This window comes from Geotrypetes seraphini, chromosome 8, assembly GCF_902459505.1.
Source record: "Geotrypetes seraphini chromosome 8, aGeoSer1.1, whole genome shotgun sequence".
NCBI lineage: Eukaryota > Metazoa > Chordata > Amphibia > Gymnophiona > Dermophiidae > Geotrypetes > Geotrypetes seraphini.
This window is the reverse complement of record NC_047091.1, coordinates 89450547-89477471: the sequence shown is the minus strand read 5'-3', so window position 1 is coordinate 89477471 and position 26925 is coordinate 89450547. Positions and strand designations below refer to the sequence as shown.

The window sequence follows — 26925 nt, the reverse complement described above, 5'->3', positions numbered from 1 at the left end:
AAAACTCGATAAAAATACTGTCTGCAAAATAATCTTAAAATTACTCCCTGACAAATATGGTCTGAGATTACTAAGGTGAATTTGAAAGAATCCACTGCTTATTCCATAGATAAGCAACACATTCTTTTGCAATCATGCCAGATTCACAGACCAGGATTGGGCACAGTTAGAAATAGGTTACTGGGCTTAATGGACCTTTGGACAGTCCCACTGTGGTGATGCTTATGTTTACATCAGCCATGATCTTCATATTTACATGTGAAATTATAAGCAGATATCATATTTGCATATACAGTCCAGGGGGTCTCCCTACTGCTGGTATTTATACTCCCACCAAGTGTCTGCCTTCACTTTAGAGCACAGATCTGAGCTGGGAGCAAGAGAATTTCCTTTTTTACAATGAGGCAGCTACAGACTTTGTTACTCTGTGTTCTACTCTGCTTTTCATGTATGTATGGCATTAAATGTTTATAAATTGGATTATATATAATAGTGTAAAGAGTAATTTATCAATTCTTTTTGTTCTGCTTCCAGATGTTCTGTCTCAGACACCTGTGATGTCTCCTCCTGTTCTCTCTGTTAGACTTGGGCAAAGTGCGACTTTTAACTGTGATGTTGGAGTGAAGAATGGCTATTCTACAGTTTTTCTTCAACAGATCCCGGGAGAAGCTCCAAAGCTCCTCCTGTACCACCATCACTCCTACTCAGCACCAAAGTATGGACCAGGAATTTCAGCAGCACATTTTACTTCCACTATAAACAGTGCCGGAACAGTGTATCAGCTACTTATAAATAATGGAGAACTTAAAGATACGGCTCTTTATTACTGTGTAAAATGGTATGAGAGTCCCCAAGGATACCACTCTGATAAAGTACTTGACAAAAACCTAGACTGATCTGTGTAGAAGAGCACAAAGAGGAAGAGAAAAGAGCAGGTGTTAGAAGCAAATAGAGTGTGACAGAGGGAAAGAGCAGCTTTGCTAACTTCTGCTTCCTTGTTTTTCCTTCTACTATAGACAAGGATCCACATCACAGTGGGAGCAAAACTACCTCTCTATCTCATCCCAAGAATTCATCTGGATCACTGACTCCCAAGTTCTATCTATAGCTTTCACTGGGACACAGTGACTTACTAGGCTTACCAGATGTTTGGAAAAACCCAGATATGTCCTCTAGAGGAGTCGTCCTCAACCTTTTTGACACCAAGGACCACTTTTATAGAAGTAAATTTTTCCAGGGACCGGTAGGGGAGGGGGACGATTCAGAGCGGGTTTGTAGGGCAGTTTTATACACAATATACATTTCTATTATTCTTAAGTTATAATATCATAATAGAAATTATACAACTTACCATAATGCCGAATCAGTGGGAGCCCTGAGCTTGCAGAACCCCGATGACCCTGCCAACCCATCCCCCTGCGCAGTACCTTTCCATCTCTCCCTCCCATCCCCTACATACAGCAGAATCCGATGATCACACCAACCCATCCCTCTGCGCAGCACCTTTCCATCTCTCCCTCCCTCCCATCCTATCCCACACAGCCGACCCGCCCACCGCGATGCTGACATGCCTCCGTTTGAAACAGCAGTGGCGGCAGCAGTGAACAGGCTGCTTCGCTGCTTTTCCCGCTGGAGCCTTTTCTCTGCTGCTGCGTCATTGATGCACGGAAGTGCAAATTATTTACATGCAATCATTTAGTGAACGACTGAGACATGCGCAGAGCCCTAACAGTAGTGACAGCGTAAACAGCCTCCTGTCACTGCTGTCATGGCTTCGGCTGGGTTGGTTGCTTTTTTTCTTTTCTTTTTTTTTATGGCATAGATATTATCCCCCACCGCTGGCCCTCATCCAATGACCCCTGAACAAATGCACACCCTACCCTGACACATGGCGACCCACAAATGGCAGGAGGGATGCCCACTCCCTCCTGCCATGAAAAACCTACCCTCCCCCCACAAAAAAGATACTCCCCCAGACTCTACCCACACTGAACTTAAATATGGCAGGAGTGATGCCCATACCTTCCTGCTCCTCCACCAGCCACTGACTGCAATGTGGGCCTTAGGCCCCTCCCTGGTGTATCATCTAATGCACAGGGAGGGGCCTAAGGCCTTGATTGACTCAGTTGCTTCAAGCCCCTACACTTGGGTAGGCTCTTAGGCATCTAAGCCAATCAGAAACTCCCTTAGGCTCCCTCTGTATCCCAGATACAAGGAGGTGGAGTTTTAGACTTAGGCTCCCTCTGTGTATACAGGATACAGAGGGAGCCTAAGTGAGTCCCTGATTGGCTCAGATGCCTAAGACCCCACACAAGGGGAGGGTCTTGAGGCATCTGAGCAAATCAGGGCCTTAGGCCCCCACAACATGCATCAGATGATGTACCAGGGAGGGATGTAAGGCCCACCTTGCAGACAGCAGCCAGTGGAGGAACAGGAGGAACTGACTGAACATCCCTCCTGCTCCCGACTTAAAGGTACGGGGGGGCGGGGGGGGGGGGGGGCGATGGCAGGAGGGAGTGGGAAATAATAGTATCCCACTGGAAAATCTCAGGATGGACTCTGCTATTGAACAGTGATTTATTTTACTCTCTAGCAAAAAAGGGTGTCGCACAAAGTAAAAAATCAATCAAATACTATAGTCCTTATAGTCATCCTCTATAATAAAACCCTAAGCTCACATGCACACTTGGGATGGCGTGTTCCCTGACAGTGTGATGTGTCTCTCTGTACCGAATTCCATTTTCAAACACAGAGGCAGGGAATACGCCAGCCACTTCCCCCCTCACTCACCCAGACATGAAAACGCTGCTGCCGTTACTGCTCCACTTCAAAGCAGCCTGCTGAGGATCGTGGCCGGCTGTAGCGAACCTCGAAGGCCGCTCTCCACCTCAGTAGCACGTTCCCTCTGATGCGATCCCGTGCGTCAGAAAGAACTTGCTACCGAGGTGGAGAGCGGCCTGTGAGGTTCGCTACAGTCGGCCGCGATCCTTAGCAGGCTGCTTTGAAGAGGAGCAGCAGCGGCGGTTCGTGCCGATGGGCCAGAAGAGGGAGCAATACAGGCAGGCAGGGGGGCCAGAGGGAAATGGAAAGGGGGCTGCTTTGGGGGGAGGGGTGTGCTGGGGGCAGACAGCAATCATGCTTTGCACTGGGAAATGAAAGGAAAGGAAGACAGAAAGAAGACAGACAGACAAGTGTCCAAGGAGAGAGAGACAAAGAAAAAAAGACAGACAGCAGCCAAGGAGAGATAGAGAAAGAAAGAAAGACACACACACACACACACACATCTATTCTAGCACCCGTTAATGTAACGGGTGCTAGACTAGTCAGACTAGTCAATTATATACTTTGGATCTCAGCAAAATCTGCCGCATTCCAAATCTTATTACCGCTAAGAGGGGATTACATCAAATCTTTACTGATCCAATAAATTTATCCAACCTTCAGTTTTAATGTATTTCTTATTTTTTAACTTTTGATTAACTTATTTCTTTAAATAGTTTCCAATCAGTAATAAATATTAATTCAAAGCTTATAACTTAGCTTTAAGATTCAGTCGGTAAGGGGGTTCACTTCACCGACATGGCTCATGTTTCGTGTTTGCTGTTTCAAGGTAAACACCCCCTTTTAATAGCGTCACCGTTACTCTCCTACTCTAATTATATTCTTGAAGACTACAGTAGGAAAGTGGCGGTGACATGTGCGATTCTCAAAATTCGCTTTTGAGATTGGGCATCCTATACAGAATCCATGCCTCAGTCCCCATACTTCATCTTGCACAATAAATACCTTTTTAATAATCTTTTTTAATTAGTCAAATTTTCCTGTTGACATATGTGCAACAAGATCTCATTCCATTTGTGAGGGCCTACACAAGAAAACATGCTCGCACTGCTTACTTTCAACTTTACTTGTTTAATCGTTGGAATATATAGATCAACACGATTCACAGAGCGCAACTTTGGAAGTGTAACATATGGCAAATCTGCCTTTGGTTAAATGACAATATGATAGCCCTAAACATCTCAAAAACCAAGACCTTGCTTTTTCCTTGGACAGAGGGGCTAACCCTATGTGCCCCTATCACACTCAAAGGTAGTACGTTGAAAATAGTTACATCTATCAAAATCCATGGGGTCATCTTTGACACTAAGCTTTCGTACTGTGACCACATTAGCTGTTTGATTAAATTCATCTTATACAGACTATGTTTGATTTGTTCCATATCTAAATTTTTAGATTCCAAATCATTGAACATTCTGATCCATTCCCTAGTAATCTCTAAGCTTGATTACTGTAATCCTTTATTCAGGAGTATCACTCAACAGGAAATGCAACACCTCCAAATCATACAAAACACAGCCTTAAAACTAATTATGAATGCTAGAAAATGTGATCACGTATCGCCACTCCTGGTAAAAGCCAACTGGCTCCTGGTCTCACATAGGATTACATACAAAATAATTTTGCTTTCATTTAAAACACAAGTATTTAAAGCTCCACCATTCATTGACAATCTCCTCATACCATACGTCCCCCTACGGTCGCTTCCGTCTAACAGTGAACACCTTCTAACCATCCCTTCATTGAAAGTAATTAATACAAGGCGCTAAAATATTTTCTCTGTCTTTGCACCTCAACTTTAGAATTCTCTTCTAATCATTCTTTGATTCCTTCATCTGTATCCCCTACCTTGCTGTTTTTCCCTTAAATGTGCCACTATCCTATCTTATATTGTGTTTCTCCGCTTTTTTCCCCTCTCTGTTTCGGTCTGTCTGTTTGTATTTGTATTTTGTAATCAATCAAAATGTCTGAAAGTACTAATCTCTGTACCCATTTTAAGTTTTGCACATCGCTTAGAAAGTTTGATAAGCGATATAATCAAATTTTAAATATAACTTGAATACTATCCACTAGATATTTTGGTGCTAATCGATAAATAATCAACAACAATTTATAATGTATACTGTACTCCAGTTTAAGCCAGTACAATTTTATATAGTATTCTGATTATGTTCACGCTTCTCCACTCAAAATAATGTCTTAACAATCGAGTTTTGTGCAACCTGCAAAGCACACAGAGCCGTTGCAGGTTATGCCCAACAAAATGAGGTTACAATAATCAAAACTCGATAAAAGTACTATCTGCAAAACTATCTTAAAATTATTTCCTGACAAATACGGTCTGAGATTACTAAGGTGAATTTGGGAAAATCCAGTGCTTATTCCATAGATAAGTAACATATTATTTTGTAATCATGCAAGATACATAGACCGGGATTGGGCATAGTTGGAAATAGGTTACAGGGCTTAATGGATCTTTGGACAGTTTACATCAGCCATGATCTTCATATTTACATGTGAAATTATAAGCAGATATCATATTTGCATATACAGTCCAGGGGGTCTCCCTACTGCTGGTATTTAAACTCCCACCAAGTGTCTGCCTTCACTTTAGAGCACAGATCTGAGCTGGGAGCAAGAGAATTTCCTTTTTTACAATGAGGCAGCTACAGACTTTGTTACTCTGTGTCCTGCTCTGCTTTTCATGTATGTATGGCATTAAATGTTTATAAATTGAATTATATATAAGAATAGTATTAATAGTAATTTATGAATTCTTTTTTGTTACGCTTCCAGATGTTCAGTCTCAGACGCCTGTGATGTCTCCTCCTGTTCTCTCTGCTAGACTTGGGCAAAGTGTGACTTTTAACTGTGATGTTGGTGTGAAGGATAATGGTGTTACAGCTTTTCTCCAACAGATCCTGGGAGAAGCTCCAAAGCTCCTCCTGTATCACCATCACACCTACTCAGCACCAAAATATGGACCAGGAATATCACTTCCACTATTAACAGTGCTGAGACAGTATATCAGCTACTCATAAATAACGGAGAAGTTAAAGATACGGCTCTTTATTACTGTACAAAATGGTATTCCAGTCCCAAAAGATACCACAGTGATAAAGTGCTTGACAAAAACTTAGATCTGTATCTAACAGTACAAAGAGAAAGATAAAAGAACAGGTGTTAGAAGCCAATAAAGTGCGAAAGAGGGAGAGAGCAGTGCAGCCACCTTTCTGCTTCCTTATTTTTCCTTCTGCCATGGACAAAGATCCACATCACAAAGATATGTATGAGAGCAAGACTGCCTCTATAATCCTATCCCAAGAGTCCTTTTGGATCACTGAAACCAAGTTCTATCTATAGCTTTCACTGGGACACAGTCTATATCCCACTCCCAGTGATAAAAGTAAGTGATTAGCTAGGATTACCAGATGTCCGGGAAAACAAGAACATGTTCTCTAGAGAACTGTCTGGGTGCCCAGACAGATTTCCAAAACCTGGCAATTTGCCCAGGTTTTGGAAAGCCTCAAGCTCAGGGCCCTGCCTGGAGGGCCTCTGCGCTTGTGCTGATGCGACAAGATGGCATCACATGCATGCATGCGACATCATTGCGTCACATCCGTGCATGCTCAGAGACCCTCCAGACATGGCCCCGAGCTCGGGGAAGAAGAGATGAGGTATATGTGGGGGCGGGGCTGGGGTGGAACGGGGTATAACTAGGGGCAGAAAGGGGCAGGGCCACGTCCTCTTTTTTTTATCAAAGAAATCTGGTAACCCTATGACTCCAACCTCTATATAGATCCCCAATCTGGTAACCCTATGACTCCAACCTCTATATAGATCCCCCTCCCTGGAACACAGTCGAGAATCTCTCTATATTCGACCTCTGGGCCCAGATCTGAACTGCTGAATTCAAGCTTTGTCTGAATCTCATTCTCACCCACAAACATATTCTGGGTAAGCGACTATAAATCCCACCCTCAAAACACAATTTAGGCCCTGGATTCTCAACCTAGTTCTTGGGATACATCCAGCCAGTCTGATTTTCATGATATCCACAATGAATAAGCATATGATAGATTTGCATGTTCAGTCTCTTTTGTGTGTGATCTCATGCATATTCATTGGCATATGCATATGCATTTTTAGTATTTTTCTAGCATCACTAGGTCCTTCCTCATGTTATTCACACCATCAGGGCTCTAGTGCACATTCTGGTACCACCCTCAAAGGGGCAAACCTTAATAGGCAGCCCTTCAGCAATATCATTAACAAAAATAGCCCAAGAACGCATTAGGGTTTAAAAATGAGGGGGCATAGGGGAGGAGTAGGAAGGAATGAGGCAGAGAGGAGGAGGGGTGCCGTGCCCCAATCAAGACAGCACCCGGGATGGACTGCCCCCCTGTCCTCCCTCTTACTATGCCACTACCTCCTCTGCCAATTCCAGACTACGTTCCTTTCACCTCGCTGCCCCACATGCCTGGAATAGACTACCTGAGTCCATGTGTCACTCTCCTTCCCTTGTTCAAAAACAGATTGAAAGCCCACCTTTTTGAAATTGCCTTCAATATATAACCCTCTTTCTCTGCTCATCACCCTAGCCAGAGGTTTAACCATACCCCGCTAACTGTAACTCCAACCCTGGCATCCTGTTTGTCTGTTTAGATTGATTAGATTGTGATTGATTAGATTGTGAGTTCATTTGAGCAGGGACTGTTTCCTTCATGACTATGTACAGCACTACATGTGTCTGGTACTGATATAGAAACAGTAGTAGTAGTAGTAGTAGTAGTAAAACAGGAAGTACCCCTGTAGTCATCCCCATCTTGAACAAGGGGCATGGTCTGGGTGGTGTTTGGTGCAGGTTATGATATCACAACTACAAATTGGGGGGGGTATTATTGGGAGACAGCAGACTCGAGAGAGACTTGGGTGTGCTGGTGGATGCATCACTGAAGCCATCTGCACAGTGCGCAGCAGCCTCGAAAAAAGCCAACAGGATGCTGGGAATCATAAAGAAGGGCATAGTAACCAGATCACGGGAAGTCATCATGCCATTGTATCGAGCGATGGTGCGTCCACATCTGGAATACTGCATTCAGTTTTGGTCGCCACACCTCAAGAAGGACATGGCGGTACTTGAGAGAGTCCAAAGGAGAGCAACGAAATTGGTAAGAGGGCTGGAACACTGCTCATATGCCGAGAGGCTGGATAGGCTGGGGCTCTTCTCTCTGGAGAAAAGGAGGCTCAGGGGAGATATGATAGAGACCTTCAAGATCATGAGGGGCATAGAGAGGGTGGATAGGGACAGATTCTTCAGACTGAAGGGGAAAGCAAGTACGAGGGGGCATTCGGAGAAACTGAAGGGAGACAGGTTCAAAACAAATGCAAGGAAGTTTTTTTTCACACAAAGGGTCGTGGACACTTGGAATGAGCTACCGGAGGAAGTGATCAGGCAGAATACGGTACAGGGATTCAAACAGGGATTGGACGGATTTCTGAGGGATAAAGGGATCGTGGGATACTGAGGGAGGAGCTGGGATGTAACACAAGTATAGGAAGTTAACCAGGAAATGAGTATAAACCAACCAGGTCGTGCATGTGCAAGACCGGAGGGCTAGGACTTCGATAGGAAGGCAGGACTTAAATGGGAAACCAAGGTGGCAAGGGAGCCCCTTCTGATGATTCAGACAGGTCTTGACCTGTTTGGGCCGCCGCGGGAGCGGACTGCTGGGCAGGATGGACCTGTGGTCTGACCCGGCAGAGGCACTGCTTATGTTCTTATGTTCTTATGTACTTCCTTTGATAGCATCCAAAGGGCTAGGGTTTGAAGCAGGACCATGATGTCACTTTCAGTGATGACATCAAAAGGGGTGCGTCAGGGTAGGTGTGAATTGGGCAGAGTAGATATAACCTGGATGGAGAATAGGTTGGGCTAAGGTCCATCTCAGATCCAACATTGTGCCCTCTTCTCTCTCCATCACCCTCTCTCCAGCATCTTTCCTGCCTTTCTAATAGCTCACAACTTCACAGATTTCAACAGGGTCAGAACAGACTTAAGGCCAGAAGAAAACAGCTAAATGTTTTGGTTCAGTATGTAAGGATTATATAGTTATCCCTCACTGATATCTCCCACTCTAAACTTTTACAAGTTCAGTAAAGCAAAATGTATGTTCACAAATCACAAACCTATCCTATTCTTTTTTTAAATAAAAATCAGAATTCCACTCACCAACTGTTAACACCATCTCAGCTAAACTTCCTTTTTGAAACTATTACCGTACTTGAGCCACCAGCCAATCAAATGACTCTTAGCTGTAGCTGTCTCCATGTCACTTGGTAATTACATTACACATGATTACCTATGGCCTAGCAGAAGATTAGTTTATATGGAGACTCTTATGAATGGTCTTCTGTGTTGTGTGAATGATGCAGTGGCGTACCTAGGGGGGGGCGGGGGGGCGGGCCGCCCCGGGTACCAGCCCTAAGGGGGTGTTCCCGGCCTTGCCGTTCAGTCCCCCGCCACCCCCGAAGGACCGCTCGCCCCCCTGGCCTCCCCGCACCACCTATGAACAGCCGCAGCAGGATCGCGAAGTCAGCGTCAGCATCCCTGCGCTGCTTCCTACGACGCGATCCCGCCCCTCCTCTGACGTCAGAGGAGGGGCGGGACCGTGGCGCAGGAAGCAGCAGGGATCGCTGACGCTGACTTCGCGATCCTGCTGCGGCTGTTCATAGGTGGTGCGGGGAGGCCAGGGGGGCGAGCGGTCCTTCGGGGGTGGCGGGGGACTGAACGGCAAGGCCGGGAACACCCCCTTAGGGCTGGTACCCGACGCTGACTTCGCGATCCTGCTGCGGCTGTTCATAGGTGGTGCGGGGAGGCCAGGGGGGCGAGCGGTCCTTCGGGGTGGGTCGGGGCATCAGGCCTTCAGGGTGGGGCGGGCGGGCAGGCAAGCAGGCTTTCAAGGGGGAGGGGGTGACAGGCAGGCAGGCAGGCCTTCAAGGGGGGACAGGCCTTCGGGGGGGGGGTGCAGACATTCAAGGGGTGCAGGCCTTCAAGGGGGGCAGGCAGGCCTTCAGGGGGGGGCAGACCTTCGGGGGGGGGGGTGTAGGCCTTTGGGGGGGTGCAGACCTTCAAGGGGGTGCAGGCCTTCAAGGGGGGAAAGGCAGGCAGGCCTTCAAGGGGGGGACAGGCCTACAAGGGGGGGGGGACAGGCCTACAAGGGGGGGACAGGCCTACAAGGGGGGGGACAGGCCTTCAAGGGGGGGTGCAGGCCTTCAAGGGGGGTGCAGGCCTTCAAGGGGGGAAAGGCAGGCAGGCCTTCAAGGGGGGGACAGGCCTACAAGGGGGGGGGACAGGCCTACAAGGGGGGGGACAGGCCTACAAGGGGGGGGACAGGCCTTCAAGGGGGGGTGCAGGCCTTCAAGGGGGGGTGCAGGCCTTCAAGGGGGGTGCAGGCCTTCAAGGGGGAGACAGGCCTTCAAGGGGGGGAAAGGCAGGCAGGCAGGCCTTAAAGGGGGGACAGGCCTACAAGGGGGTGGGACAGGCCTTCAAGGGGGGGACAGGCCTTCGGGGGGGTGCAGACCTTCAAGGGAGTGCAGGCCTTCGGGGGGGGTGCAGTCCTTCAGGGGTGGGGTTTAGGCCTTCAGAGGGGGACAGACCTTCGGGTGGGAGGTAAAGTCCTTCGGGGGGTGCAGGTCTTCAGGGGTGGGGTGTAGCCCTTCGGAGGGGGGACAGACCTTCGGGGGAGGGGGGTCCTGGTGTAAAAGTACACAGAGGGAGAGAGGGAAGGGGGGGTTCAAAGATACATGCATATGCCAGACTTTGGGGGTTAGAAATAATGGGTCTAAAAACAGAGGAGTGGGAGAGAGATGGTGCATAATGGGATTTAGGGAGGGAAGGAACAGAAAGGGAGAGAACTTGGAAACAGGGGATGGTGTGGAGGGGGGATAGAGATACTGGATAGGAGGATAGTTGGGAACAGAAAGGGAGAGATGGTGGATCCTGGGGTGGTGGGGAGTTGAGAAAAGGTGAATCTGTGGATGGAGACAAAAAAAAGGAAAGATGCCAGATCTCCGGGAGAGGGAAGGGAAACGGAAGGGGAGAACAGAGATGGCAGACGGATGGTTAGCACGGAGAAAGGAGACCCTGGCAAGCAAGACAACAAGAGCCTGGGACCAACAAGATTTGAATATTGATCAGAGAACAAAAGGTAGGAAAAATAATTTTATTTTCTGTTTTGTGATTACAATATGTTAGATTTGAAAAGTGTACATGAGACAGCTTGAAATGGGAACTTTTCTATTTTTGTGAATGGCAAGGCTGAGTTCAGTTAAAATATATGCTTTATAAGAAAATATAATAATGTGTTTTATAAAGTTTATAAGCATTGCTGGCATACTCGGTGAGGTGTTCCTAGTGTTGGTGGTGGTGGTAGCATGTCAGTGTGTTGAGAGGAAGAGGTAGTCTGGGAAATTCTGCTGAGCAAACTCTGGGCCCATTTCCACCCCCAGTTAGTCCACTCCACTCAACTGGTTCACACACTGAGTGGGTCTTTGGGTGTTATTTCTGGGTAGTTGTTTTAGAATCTCTTCCAGTGGTTTGTCAGTATCTCCTTCTGGTCCAAGGAAGGAAACTTTGTCAACCTTAGCATTGACCTTCAGAATATGTTTGTAACAGCGCTGCTTGTGTGGCATTAGGCTATGTAGTGATCGAAAGAAAAAAACAGACCTTTGCACATTTTTGCACTATATGGTGGGTGTATGAGGAGATTCATTTCCTGCACAGTTAAGTCCATTTTTTTCTACTGAATAATAGTATAGGTACAATGAAAGTAAATAGCAAAAATGTTTGAGTAGATAATTAAGGAAATCTTTTTCATATTGCTTGCTTATGGACTGGGAAAAAAGACTGTTCAAGCAAATGTCTCCAGAACTGCTTTAATGGAAAAATTTGATTTTTTTTTTTTTAAGTACTTTGTGAAATTTATTGTTGTTGTGAAATTTATTGTTATACTTTGTTTAAACTTAAAAAGCGGTGTCATTAACAGTGAATCTAATCGAAAAATCGATTCAACAGGGTGAATCGGATCGAATGAAATATTTTTCTCTGAATCGGGCAGCACTATTGGCTACCATGAGAATGGGCTACTGGGCATGATGGACCATTGGTGTAACCCAGTTAGGCTATTCTTATGTTATGTTCTCATCTGTAGGGGCCTTTGTTTTCACTTCTTATTTTAATGTATTTTTTTCCTGGGAACTTATCAGTGTTTTTTTATAATGGGAACAAAAATGGAAGAGAATTAATGTGTGTGGAATGGGGGGGGGTAACTAATTTCTTCAGCTAAATAATTCAATCCACTTCAAACAGACATAGGAGAACTCACGCACCATTCACACACCCTCCAACCAAAAACGTCAAAAGAAAAAAACTGTTCGACAACCTCCTAGCCATTCGAGCTGCAACACTTGACCCCCAACTCTACAACCTATTGACCTCGACCACAAACTACAAAACCTTAAAAAAAGAAATAAAAACCCTTCTATTAAAAAAACACATAAAACCAAACTAACATAATCAGAACTGTCCCAAGCATCACCTGCAACTACTCCATATGTACTTCTGATGTCATGACAATTCAGACATAATTTATGTTATGTTATGTTTGGAATAATGGTTACATAAATGAGGTTCAATAAAAGAAAATTTTCTGTGGGAGCATTTGTTGGAACTTCTGTTATCCTGATTTCTTCTATCTGTGGGCTTTCTTTAGCTAACCTACTTATCTGGGGCTTTCCACTTCTGCAGCTGCCCTTTTCACGGTCCACTTTGCGCTTGCACTCTCTGGGGAGGGGGGGTTGGGTCTGGGCTTGGTGGGGTAGGTGTGTCTGGTAGTTTTGTCTGGGTGGTGGCTGGGTGTTTCTTGGGTGCTTGTTGTGCGGATTGGTGTGTCTGGTGAGCGGTCTGGGTGTTGTTGCTTGTGGGGATTTTTTTCATTATAAAATATGGCTGAGGGTCTAGTCCGGCTTATTATTCTTGTGGGTTCTGGGGTGGGATTTGTTTGCTTGCCCCAAGTTTTGGCCTTTTGTTGTGTATTGCTATGCCTCTCATTGGCAATTTTCTCTTGGGAGAGGCTTGTTCATGCTTGTTGTTGCTGTTACTCTCATTCTGTGTTCTTTTTGATAATGTATAAGTTTCTGTACAGACCATGGTTGCTTGTCTGGACCTTTTGCCATTCTCAATAAAAATACTTTGGAAAAAAAAAAAAAAAAATTTTCACTGCCTGTTTCTATTCTGACCATTTATTCCATTTCATGGTTATTGCAAAAAAAAAAAAAAAAAAAAAATTTTACATGAGGGGGGGGGGGGGGTGTCAAAAAATGATGGGCCCCGGGTGCCACATACCCTAGGTACGCCACTGGAATGATGTCCCTTTATCTATCATACTGAAAGAGTTCCTTGATCTATTTGTTTAAATATACTGTATGTATATTCAGTGGCGTACCAAGGGGGGGGCGGGGGGGCGGTCCGCCCCGGGTACCAAGCCCTGAGGGGGTGCTCCCGGTCCGGTCCAGTTACCCCCCCCTGCGCCGGGTGTCGCGTCTGGAAACAGCCTGCAGCAAGATCGCGATGCCAGAGATCTTTGCCTGCTTCGACTGTTTCCTCCGCCACGGTCCTGCCCCTCCTCTGATGTCAGAGGAGGGGCGGGACCGCGGCGGAGGAAACAGCCGAAGCAGGCAAAAATCTCTGGCATCGCGCGATCTTGTTGCAGGCTGTTTCCCCAGGGCAGTAGCGTACCAAGGGGGGCGAGGGGGAGGTCCATCCCGGGTGCCGCCTTAGGGGGGGGTGCACAGCTGGCCCGGTCCCTATCGCGCTCCTACCCTCCCAGCGAAAGCAGCATCGGCGCCATTATCGAAAAAGGTAATGGCGCCAGGCCTTGGAGCACCAAGGCAGACCGCTTCTCCCCCCTCCCAGCCGAAACCCCGCTGACCATCCTATCTCTCTCCCCCCCCCCAAGTGAACCTTTCTGACCCTCCCAGCGAAAGCAGCAAACCTCCCTCCAGTAGCGTCGGCTTTATCCTCCCTCTGCCGCATCACTGATGACGTCATCAGTAACGCGGCAGAGGGCGGAGAAAGCCGCGAAGGAGGTTTGCTGCTCTCGCTGGGAAGGTCGGAAAGGTTCACGGGGGGGGGGGAGATAGGAGGGTCAGCGGGGGTTCGGCTGGGAGGGGGGAGAAGCGGACTGCCTCGGTGCTCCATTACCTTCTTCGGGCAGCAGCAGCGTTTACAATTCGCTGCTGTTGCCGGCTTCAGGCCTTGTTCTCTGCCGGGTCCTGCCTACTTCCAGTTTTCATGAAGACAGGACCCGACAGAGAGGAAGGCCTGAAGCGGGCAACATCAGTGAATTGTGAATGCTGCTGCTGCCCGATGAAGTTCAGGACATCAGGACATCGGGGAAGGAGCAGGGAGAAATCGGCTGCTGGCTTGGGGGTGAGGGTAGGGAAAGAATCGTGGAAGTGGAGAAATCGGCACGATGGCTTTGTGCAGGCTAGGGGGAGAGAGAAAGAAAGGAAAAAATAAAGAGGGGGGCCAGGGGGAGAGAGAAAGAAAGGCAGAAAGAAAGAGGGGGACCAAGGGGAGAGAAAGAAAGGCAGAAATAAAGAGGGGGTCAAGGGGGAGAGAAAGAAAGGCAGAAAGAAAGAGGAGGGCCAGGGGGAGAGAGAAAGAAAGGCAGAAAGAAAGAGGGGGACCAAGGGGAGAGAAAGAAAGGCAGAAATAAAGAGGGGGGTCAAGGGGGAGAGAAAGAAAGGCAGAAAGAAAGAGGGGGGCCAGGAGGAGAGAGAAAGAAAGGCAGAAATAAAGAGGGGAGCCAGGGGGAGAGAGAAAGAAGAAGGATCAGAAGAAGGACCAGAGACTCATGAAATCACCAGACAAAAAAGTAGGAAAAATGATTTTATTTTCAACTTAGTGATCAAAATGTGTCCGTTTTGAAAATTTATATCTGCTGTCTATATTTTGCACTATGGCCCCCTTTTACTAAACCGCAATAGAGTTTTTTAGCGCAGGGAGCCTATGAGCGTCGAGAGCAGCGTGGGGCATTCAGCGCAGCTCCCTACGCTAAAAACCGCTATCGCAGTTTAGTAAAAAGGGAGGGGGAATATTTGTCTATTTTTGTATAGTTGTTACTGAGGTGACATTGCATAAAGTCATCTGCCTTGACCTCTTTGAAAACCCGCGGAATATAAATGATAATTAACATTTTCTCTGCGTACAGCGTGCTTTGTGTTTTTAAAATTTTATTGTTGGTAGATCATTTTGACTTGGCCACAAAGGTAAGGGGGAGGGAGGGGAACTGCTGAAAGACATCTAATAATCCTTGCAGGCTTGACTGCAGGGAATTATTTTTGTAAAATCATGTTTTGTTATGTGACTGGCATTATCTAGACTTTAATTTCTATGAATGAATAGAATGAAAATGATATAAAATTACTTGCTTGTTTTTATGTGCGTGCGCTGAAGGAAAGTGGAGAGAGAGTGGGCTGAGGATGCTGAAGGGAAATGGGGAAGAGAGTGGGGAGAAGACGCTGATTTATAAATTGACAATTGTACAGAATATTGTTTCTTTTTATACTTTAATATAAACAATTCAAGGCTTGTGTGGATGGAATCAGGTGGTTTGCGGGGATGGGGACCGAGCTTACGGGGATTAGTCCAATAAAATTGTATTTTTTTATATCTCATTATTTGTTTTATTTTTATTTGTTAATTTATAAAGTGGTGATTGTTATGTATCAGTTTTTTCAAATTTACATCTACTGTCTTTATATTTTGCACTGTTTTAGAGGACATGTGTTACTGTTTTTTGTGGTGTTGCATTGTATCCAGGGTCTGGTTTCTTGGCGGATCAGTTTAACTTTTGTCTACATATTTCTATTTTTAGTTTGTGATTATTCCATTTTGGGCGAGGGTGTATCTCTGTTCTGTGTGTATGAAAAAGACATAGTTTTCAGTTGGCATTGACTACAGGACCAATTGACTGTGCGGGATCTGGCTTGTTTAGTTTTACAATGTATGTGTTGGTGTTCTAGTGCTCACTGCAGTGTTTAAGATGCAGCCTTTTCCTAGGTACACTCTTGTGGTGCGATATGTAGATTGGTACTAAAAATCATATTTTTCATATAGATGGGGGGGGTGTCAAAAAATGATGGGCCCTGGGTGCCACATACCCTAAGTACGCCACTGCCTGCAACTACTCCATATGTACTTCTAATGTCATGACAATTTAGACATAATTTATGTTTTGTTATGTTTGGAATAATGGTTACATATATGAGGTTCAATAAAAGAAAATTTTCACTGCCTGTTTCTATTCTGACCATTTATTCCATTTCATGGTTAATGCAAAAAAAAAAAAAAAAAATTTTTACATGGGGGGGGGGGGGGGGGGTGTCAAAAAATGATGGGCCCCGGGTGCCACATACCCTAGGTACGCCACTGTGTATATTATATATATACACACATATATATATTGTATACTGTGAGAAATAATAGTATCCCACTGGAAAATCTCAGGATGGACTCTGCTATGCAACAGTGATTTATTTTACTCTCTTGCAAGAAAGGGTGTCACACAGAATAAAAAAATCAATCAAATACTATACTCCTTATAGTTATCAGTTATATACTTTGGATCTCAGCAATTTGCCTCCACCGCATTCCAAATCTTATTACCAGTAAGAGGGGAGTACATCAAATCTTCACTGAGTCTGATCCAATAAATTTATCCAACCTTCAGTTTTAATCTATTACTTATTTTTTCAAGTTTCAAGTTTATTAAAAATTTGTTGTACACGCAATGTCAAATACTTCAATGCGTATGATAATTTATAATTAGGAAACAAACAATAAAACAACTTTATACAAATAAACATACAGTGTATACGTACAAATAATTACCAGTACAAAAGGAAAGGAGGGTGAACTACAATCTTTAAAGAAAATAGAGATACATGTAGGGATAAAAACAACTAGAGGGTAATAGAAATTAGAAATTAATCTTGAAAGTATGGCTAAATATGGAAAACGTGGAAAAGAGGTAAAGGAGATTTCGACCTATACGTACAGTCTGATTAAAATTAAGTATTAGAGCATATGCTTTAATGATAGAAGATTTATGATATCTATGTCTCAAATGCGTCCCTATACAAGTAACTTTTTAAAGAGCTTTTAAATTTTTCTAGTGAGGATTCACCACGTAAGTAAATTGGTAAGTTGTTCCAGATCTGGGGTGCTATAACCGAAAAGATAGTAGATCTCCTAGTACCTATTACTTTTAAAGAAGGGATAGTCAGCAGATGTTGTTCTGTTGATTTAAGTGTCCCGACTGGAAAATATGGTATTAGAAGATGATCCAGAAATATTGGTGCATTAGTTTGTTAGATTTTAAAGGTTATTAATGAGATTTTATAAATTATTTTATGCGAGATTGGTAGCCAGTGTGCTTTTTGTAACAGTGGTGTGACATGATCATATTTTTTTGAAATAGTAATAATTTTTATTGCTGTATTTGTATGATTTTTAGTCTTCTTATTTCTTTCTGGGTTATACCATGATACAATGTATTGCAGTAATCAGTGGCGTACCAAGGGGGGGGGGGGGCGGGGGGCGGTGGTCCGCCCCGGGTGCAGGCTTAGGGGGGTACACAGCCGGCCAGGTCTGGAAAATTCAGCGGTGAATTTGAAACAGCTCCCTTTCTCCCTACCTGCCCCTTACCTCGTGGCTGCGAGTCTAAATTACCTTCTTCTAGCAGCTGGAGTTGCGTGTGGCTGCCGTAAAGGTCATCTCTGACGCAACTGGAAGTTGCATCAGAGACGACCTTTACGGCAGCCATACAGCAGCTGGCTGCTGTACGAAGGCAGTTTAGACGTCACCGGCCACAGGGCAGGGACATTTGTTGGACTGGGCCCATTGTCCGGGGGGGAAGAGAGCGCCACAAAGGTAAGGGGCAGGGAAGGAGAAAGGGAGGAAAGGTGGGGTGGAGAGGAAAAGATGCTGAAGGGAAATGGGTAAAACAGAGGGAGGGAGGGGAGAAGGACGCTGAAAGCACATGGGGAAGACAGAGGGGGAGAAGGATGCTGAAAGCACATGGAGAAGACAGAGGGGGGAGAAGGACGCTGAAAGCACGTGGGGAAGATGGAGGGGGAGAAGGACGCTGAAAGCACATGGGAAAGACAGAGGGGGGATGAAAAGGACGCTGAAAGCACATGGGGAAGACAGAGGGGGGAGAAGGACGCTGAAAGCACATGGGAAAGACAGAGGGGGGATGAAAAGGACGCTGAAAGCACATGGGGAAGACAGAGGGGGAGAAGGATGCTGAAAGCATATGGGGAAGACAGAGTGGGGAGAAGGAGGCTGAAAGCACATTGGGAAGACATGGGGGAGAAGGACGCTGAAAGGACATGGAGAAGACAGAGGGGGGAGAAGGACACTGAAAGCACATGGGGAAGACAGAGTGGGGAGGATGCTGAAAGGACATGGTGAAGAGAAAGTGGGGAGAAGACGCTGCCAGACTATGGGGGGAGCAGAGGGAAGAAAATGGATGCCAGACCAATTTGGAAGGGGAGAGAAAGGGAGGGACACAGTAACAGAGCAAATGGAAGACGCAGAGAGAAGAGAGACAGTGGATGTAAGGAATTGAATGAGAAGATGAGGAAAGCAGAAACCAGAGAAGATAAAGGTAGAACAAAAATTTTCTATTTATTTATTGCTTTAGGAGACATGTGTCACTGTTACTGTGGTGTTGCATTGTATGCAGAGTCCAGCTTTTTGCTGGTTCAATTTAACCTTTGTCTATGTATTTATATTTTATCCCCCCTTTTACAAAACTGTGGAAAGTTTTTTAGCACCAGCCATGGTGGTAGCAGTTCTGATGCTCAGAATTCTATGAGCGTCAGAGCTGTTACACCGTGGCTAAAATCCACACTACAGTTTTGTAAAAGGGGGAGAGGTTAGTTTGTGATGACATATTCCATACTAGGCAAAGGTATTTTCTGTGTTCTGTGTGTTCGAAGGACATGGTTTTCTGTTAGGATTGACGGTGTAGGATTGATCTGTACTAATCTGGCTTGTTTAGTTTTACAATGGGTGTATTGATGTTGTGCTGCTCACTGCAGTATGTAAGATGCTGCCTTTTCCTAGGTACTCATGTGTGACGTGTGGCTTTTTACTAAAAATCATGTTTTTTATACAGATGGGGGGGGGGGGTGTGCCAAAAAATGATGGGTCCCGGGTGTCACATATGCTAGGTACTAGCAGTAACCAACACAGATGTATTGAAAACCAATGTATGTAAATTATACACTTTCAATTGGAGACTGTTGAGATAAAATGATGTTACAGTAATGCAGAGATAATGAAAAGCCAGTGAAGCTCAGTGTTTAGCTCAAAAAGAAGGAAAAAGCCTCAGAACGGGCCCTCCCACCACCACAAAGGTGGATATAGTAGGTGGTTGAGCGGTAACCTCACAGGCAAAACCTTCGTTTAAAAATGAGCACTGCAACACATGAGCATAAACTGTGCTTCACATAAAAAGTGTCCAGACAGAGGAACAAATTCCACATATCTCAATGCTGATCGGCACACCAACGGAGGCCAGCTTTTCATCGACAGGCTACATTAGGGTGTGACCCGACCGATCAGTCTGCAAAACAAAAGAAGAAGAACACGAGAACATGTAGTTCCTCACTTACTTTGAACTTCCTACTCTATTAATTAAAGACATACCTTTATAAGAGCGTAAAAAGATGCTTCAAAAAGTCCAGAAAAGGGCTCCCATGGGGTGGCTCCGGATGTCTGGTTTTTAAATCTTCCCGGTGGGAGAAGACGTCACCACCGGAAGTACGTCAGAGAATGACACAAAAGCGGAGACATGATTGATTCTAACAAAACCAGCTGACAAAAAATGTGTCAATGAAAAAAGGAACAGGAAAAAGAAAAAAGACAATGTGTTGTTGCTCAGTGTGCAAAAAGAACCAAAGAGTTATGCATACTTAAACCCACATGTGAATAACTTTTTGTATGTTTTTATACTTATATTTGTAATTTTTATGTATCTTCGTTTTTCTTTTTATATTCATAAGTAGTGGAAAGGTTAAAAAGGAGAAACAAGGAAGGTAAAACCTAATAAAACGTGCCCCATTCCAGTCTCTGATTTAGCCCAACAGGCTCTTCGCTGTTAAGTAGATGGATCCAGAATTGCTCAGCACGTAACAGTTGAAGGGGGCGATTGTTCACTTCTTCCCCAATGTGATCAATGACACAACACCGTAGGTCTTCAAAGGTATGGTTGTACTCGAGACAGTGGACTACAAGGGGAGCTTGAATCTTGTTGTGCAGGCAGCTTTTATGTTCAGTGATGCATCTCCTGAACATCCGTGTGGTTTGCCCCACATATATCTTCAGAAAGGGGCAAAAAATAACATATACCACAAATGTGGTAGAGCATGAGGTCAGATGTTTAAGCCTATAGATTTTTCCTGTGCCGGGATGTACAAAGTTGTCAGTAAATTCTATAGTAACGGTACAGGTCAAGCACTTGCCACATTTCACATGCCCCATAGATTCAATGCAACGTCCACTCCATTGAGATGAAACATGACTAATGTCTGTGGGACTAAGTAGATCCTTTAGATTTTTCTGTCGCGTGAATGCAATCCTAAGATGAGTCTCAGTGTGCATAGGGTGTACTTTCATAAGCTCCCAATGCCTCCTCAAAATCTTAGTAATTCCGTTCATACTAGGGGAATATTGCAAAATACAAGTAGTTATGTCATCGTCTGTTGATTTGTCTCTAGGGAGAAATAAAAGATCCCTATTCAGATGTTTGGCTCATTTGTAAGCTTTTTTAAGGACATGACCCGGATAACCCCTGGTTATGTCTGACGTCAGAGGAGGGGCGGGACCGCGGTGGAGGAAGCAGCTCCGAAGCAGCGCAGGGATCGCTGACATCGCGATCCCGCTGCGGGCTGCTTCAAAGGTGGTGCAGGGAGGCCAGGGGGGCGAGTGGTCCTTCGGGGTGGGGCGGGCAGGCAGGCAGGCCGGCAGGCCTTCATGGGGGAGGGGGGTGACAGACAGGCAGGCAGGCCTTCAAGGGGGGGGGACAAGCAGGCCTTCAAAGGGGAGACAGGCAGGCAGGCCTTCAAAGGGGGGACAGGCTTTCAAGGGAGGGACAGGCCTTCAAGGGGGGGGACAGGTAGGCAGGCTTTCAAGGGAGGGACAGGCCTTCAAGGGGGGGACAGCAGGCCTTCAAGGGGGGGACAGGCCTTCGGGGGGTGCAGGCCTTCAAGGGGGGGGACAGGCCTTCAAGGGGGGATATAGGCCTTCAAGGGGAGGGACAGGCAGGCAGGCAGGCCTTCAAGGGGGGGTACAGGCCTTCGGGGGGGGTGCAGGCCTTTGGGGGGTAGTGCAGGCCTTCAGCGGTGGGATGCAGACCTTTAAGGGGGGGACAGGCCTTCAGGGAGGGGGGCCCTGGTATAGAAATACACGGAAGGAATGGGGGGGGTTCAAAGAGATGCACATATGCCGGACTTTGGGTGGGAAGAAATAATGGGTCTGAAAATAGAGAAGAGGGAGAGAGATGATGGACCGTGTTTTTTAGAGAGGGAATGAACAGAAAGGGAGAGAAGTTGGACACAAGGGATGGTGTGGAGGGGGGGATAGAGATACTGGATAGGAGGGTAGTTTGGAAAAGAAAGGGAGAGATGGTGGACCCTGGGGTGGTGGGGAAGGAGGGAGAGATGCTGGATGAAAGGGTAGTTAAGAAAAGATGGATCTGTGGAGGGAGACGAAAAAAGGATAGATGCCAGACCTCCTGGGGAGGGAAGGGAAACGGGGAGGACAGAGATGGCAGATGGATGGTTAGCATGCAGAAAGAAGGAAGAAGGAGACCCTGGCAAGCAAGTTATCAGAAGACAACCAAAGCCTTGGACCAACAAGATTTGAAAAATAACCAGACAACAAAAGGTAGAAAAACTAATTTTATTTTCTGTTTTGTGATTACAATATGTCAGATTTGAAATGTGTATCCTGCCAGAGCTGGTGTTAGACTGCAAACGTGAGCTAGGATTTAACAGAGAGGAAAAGTCCTTTTTGTTTCTTTATTTTTTTTACACCACAGCACTAGTGTGGTTAGGAGAAGCCAAAGGTGGGTGAAAAAGCTATAAAATAAACCCACCAGGATGTTTGAAAAAAAACAAACAAACACCCAATTGGGCAGGAAAGTTGAATTGAAAAACCAATTCAATAGGCTGAATCGAATTGAATTTTTTTTTTCTTGAATCGGGCAGCACTAGTTTGCGCTACTGTCTTAGACTTTAGGACCTGGGATTGGGGAGAGATGGCATCCTCAGCACTTTATAATGCAAGTGAAATGAGGATTTGGTCAGACTTTTGAAGGGTCTGCAGAAGAAAAATATTGTACAGGCCGGGGACATGAGACAGCAGGAAACGGGAACTTTTCTTCCTTCTATTTTTGTGAATGGCTAGGCTGAGGATGTCAGAGAGTTCAGTTAAAATATGTGCTTTATAAGAAAATATAATAATGTGCTTTATAAAGTTTATAACACAATCACACAACAGCGAAAAATTATTCCACTGTCTTCCCATACACCATTCCAAGTGATTACTTATTCAATTTTTTCAATTTTTGGGTCCTCAGCGGATCAACACGAAGAATCCCAATCTGCAGTTTGTCCCCCAATATGATAAAGTTAAGATCGAGTTTTTGGACATATTGATAAGTATAGAGCAAACAACATTTGAAACGACTTTATATAGAAAGCCGGTGGCTCGCAATACCCTTTTACATTTCAATAGTTTTCATCCGTACCATCTTAAATACAGTCTACCCATTAGCCAGTATTTGAGAGTTAGAAGGATATGCTCCTCTCTAATGGATTTTAAAAAAGTAGCCAGGGATTTGGAGGGGCGTTTTCTGGAGCGGGGATACCCTAAAAGTTCCATTAGGAAAGCTTATCTTAGGGCTCGTTATGCCCAACGGGAACTCCTTCTAAAAGACAAGGCCCGGGTACAAGAGGAGGAAAGACTAGTATGTGTGCTCCCCTTTTCTAGAGCTTCAGGGGTACTGATCTCATTTATAAAACAATATTGGCACATACTGAGTCTTCATCAAGGGTTTACAGAACTCCCCCTATTTTCCTACCGAAGGGGTCAGACCATTGGCCAAGCCCTTAGGAAATTAGAAAATCAGTATGACAGTAGTATAGGGACAGGACACATCAAATGCCAACATTGCCAATGGTGTGACTCGACATTGGAAGGACTCCAGTGGACAGACCCCAGTTCAGGTTACACGGTGAGAGCCAAGGCAGACACTACTTGTAAAACAATGAGGGTGATATATATCATTGTATGTCCCTGTAACCTTGTCTATGTAGGACGCACCAAAAGAGCTATCAGTGTGCGTCTGAATGAACACAAATCCCGTATCACCACAGGGGCGATACAAGCCCCAATAGTTCAACATTGGTTAGATAAGGGTCATGAGATCCAGCATATCAAATGGAGGGTGATTGAGCATATATCTGAACAACAACTGGAAGGGGACTGGGAGAGTAGACTAAACTTCATCGAACAAAGGTGGATTTACCGCCTCAACACAGTGGTCCCTTATGGACTGAATAATGAATTGGAGTGGGCGTCCTTAATATGAGGAGAAAATAATAATAACAACAAAAAAAAGGGGGGTTCTGAGTGTCATCCTTTATTAAAACATTCTAGTAATGAACTTCATACACAAACAATAATTGTCTAGAGAAACGTTACGTCTACCTCTGACGTCTCTAACCTTTTGGGACGTTACGTCTTGGTGACGTATAAATGGGTTTACTTTGAGCGTGACCGCCATTTCGTCGGAGACGCGATGGTGGAAGCATAATAGTGAGAACGGTAAGAGAGTTTGATAAATATTTTATTATACACGATTTACATGCTTTATGGTAGTTATGACACTTAGTTTTATCTTTATCACAGGGAGAGGGTGCCTTGACAAAGCCCTTAAACAATATGGGCGAAACATGTTGGTGACGGATGTTTCTACCCTCCCGGCTAGCGTCAAAACTCTAAGCTAAGTACCTTTAGCATACATACATTAAAACGTAATTTATATAAAAAAACTGAAAGCAAATAGTGGTCCAATGACGATTATGAGCATAAAGCCTCACACTATGAAAACACTTGAGTGTGTGGTGGCCCGCTGAGGACCCAAAAATTGAAAAAATTGAATAAGTAATCACTTGGAATGGTGTATGGGAAGACAGTGGAATAATTTTTCGCTGTTGTGTGATTGTGTTGTTGAATACCCTCCATTCTAGAACTTATACTAAAGAGCCTGGTGTTTCATTTTATGGTAATTATGGCACAAGAAGATTCTGAGTTTATTGGTTATACGGAAGAACAATTTAGGTCTATATTGAATAGACCAGCTTTATTGGATGACACTACAGAATCCATAGGACAACCCTCATGGGAGGAATGGGAGCTCACCCAAAAGAGATTGATTAGGGCAGAGCTTCACGGTAGCACATTGGTGCAATACCTTAAGAAAGCGATGATCCCTCGTGGACTGCGCATTCTGAAAGAACCCATGCTTATGGGTATGGACAAAACTTTCATGGACAAATGGGTTGGGATATTAAATCGATGTTCCCGAGACCTGATGATACTGCTGGTTGAGACCACCACTAGTATTGAGCAAGATCTAAAGGTGAAATGTGTGGATATTGAACAAGATCTCCAGACTAAATTGGAAAAGGATGATTATGACACCAAACGTAAGGAACTAAATGATTCATTACAACAGTTGCGGGACTCCATTAAACAGACGAAAATCAAGAAGTGGAAACGAGACGAGAGAGATTATATGGCAGGGAAGGTTTACACATGGAATAAAAAACATACCCCAGTACAAATTAAAAAGAAAGTGGCTTTTGAGGGATCCACGGACGAATCTGAAGGCACAAGCGGAGAATCTGGGGATTCATCTACAAGTCGGATGTCGGGGGAAGAAGGATTTCAACCCCCACGGTCACAAAACACCAGGTCCAAGAACAGAGGACGGGGCCAAACCAGAGGCAGAGGAGCAAAAGCGAGACAACCTCCCTAATTACCAATCTCTCTTCCACTGTTGTATTGACACCAGACCAACAGGGGGTTTTACAGCTTGGGTTGGGATATGTGATCCAAAGGAGACCGGATTTTTTCCAATTAAAAATCGCGTTTCATAAGTTTGTTAGGAAACTCAGTCTTAAAATATTTTTTGAAACCACTACATGGGGCTCGGAAGGGAATGACATGTCAGTTATTAAAAAAGAATCCAAGTGGATACCCCCGGGACTGATGGATCCGATCCTAGCCACCTTTAAAGATTTAGTACTGGATGGTATAACGAAATATGAGAGATCCTGTAGATCTTCACACAACCAGTATAATTTGTCGTACCATCAACATCTGGCAATAAACCAATTAAGGGATATGAACAATATTATAATAACGAAAGCGGATAAGGGGGGTTCTATTGTTATTCAAGATATTTTACAATATCAAGCAGAGGCGGAGCGTCAATTGAGCGATGTGAGAGCCTACACCAAGCTATCAGATGACCCCACGGGTCCACTTATGAAAGACATATTTACTTTCATCACCCAACACTATGAACTGGGCCAAATCACTTTAAAAGAATATCAATTTCTGTTGGAAAAACATCCCAGGACCCCAACTATCCGCTTCGTTCCGAAGATCCACAAAAGTCTTGAAAACCCCCCAGGTAGACCCATAGTAAACACGAGAGACAGCTTACTAGAACCTTTGTCCAAATTCTTGGACGTTTTCCTTAGGGACGAAGCGATTAAGGTTCCATCGTACCTCAAAGATTCCTCCCATCTACTTAGGATGCTTCATGACAGTAAAGTCCCACATGGGGGGTTTTTTCTAGTAACCCTGGATGTGGTATCGCTCTACACCAGGATACCCCAGGATGAGGCACTCACTATTGTAGAAGAAGTTATGATTAAGAGAGTACAGCATCTTAGAATATCCAACTCCTTTCTTTGTAAACTAGCTCAATGGATATTGAAGAGGAGTTTTTTTGAATACAATGGGGATTTTTTTCAACAAGTAGAAGGGGTAGCTATGGGGGCGACTCTTGCCCCCTCAATAGCCACACTCTATATGGGGAAATTTGAGAGTGAATTTATATATCCGTCTGAATTCTTTAAATACATCCCCTTATGGAAACGGTTTTTGGACGATATTTTCTTCCTATGGGAGGGTACGGAAGGGGGGTTGCAAGATTTTTTTATATGGATCAACACGAAGAATCCCAATCTGCAGTTTGTCCCCCAATATGATAAAGTTAAGATCGAGTTTTTGGACATATTGATAAGTATAGAGCAAACAACATTTGAAACGACTTTATATAGAAAGCCGGTGGCTCGCAATACCCTTTTACATTTCAATAGTTTTCATCCGTACCATCTTAAATACAGTCTACCCATTAGCCAGTATTTGAGAGTTAGAAGGATATGCTCCTCTCTAATGGATTTTAAAAAAGTAGCCAGGGATTTGGAGGGGCGTTTTCTGGAGCGGGGATACCCTAAAAGTTCCATTAGGAAAGCTTATCTTAGGGCTCGTTATGCCCAACGGGAACTCCTTCTAAAAGACAAGGCCCGGGTACAAGAGGAGGAAAGACTAGTATGTGTGCTCCCCTTTTCTAGAGCTTCAGGGGTACTGATCTCATTTATAAAACAATATTGGCACATACTGAGTCTTCATCAAGGGTTTACAGAACTCCCCCTATTTTCCTACCGAAGGGGTCAGACCATTGGCCAAGCCCTTAGGAAATTAGAAAATCAGTATGACAGTAGTATAGGGACAGGACACATCAAATGCCAACATTGCCAATGGTGTGACTCGACATTGGAAGGACTCCAGTGGACAGACCCCAGTTCAGGTTACACGGTGAGAGCCAAGGCAGACACTACTTGTAAAACAATGAGGGTGATATATAT

At 44.9% G+C, this 26925-nt stretch overlaps 1 protein-coding gene across 1 annotated transcript in view; it reads left to right on the top strand.

The window, feature by feature from the left end:
* Positions 1-360: 360 nt before the first annotated feature.
* LOC117365853 (immunoglobulin lambda-1 light chain-like) overlaps positions 361-26925 on the top strand; it is a 91575-nt gene continuing 65010 nt past the window's right edge. The window contains exons 1-2 of the mRNA XM_033956751.1: positions 361-448; positions 535-857. Of these exons, the coding sequence (XP_033812642.1) occupies positions 400-448; positions 535-857 (372 nt within the window). The 5' untranslated portion in view covers positions 361-399. The remainder of the gene's footprint in view (positions 449-534; positions 858-26925) is intronic.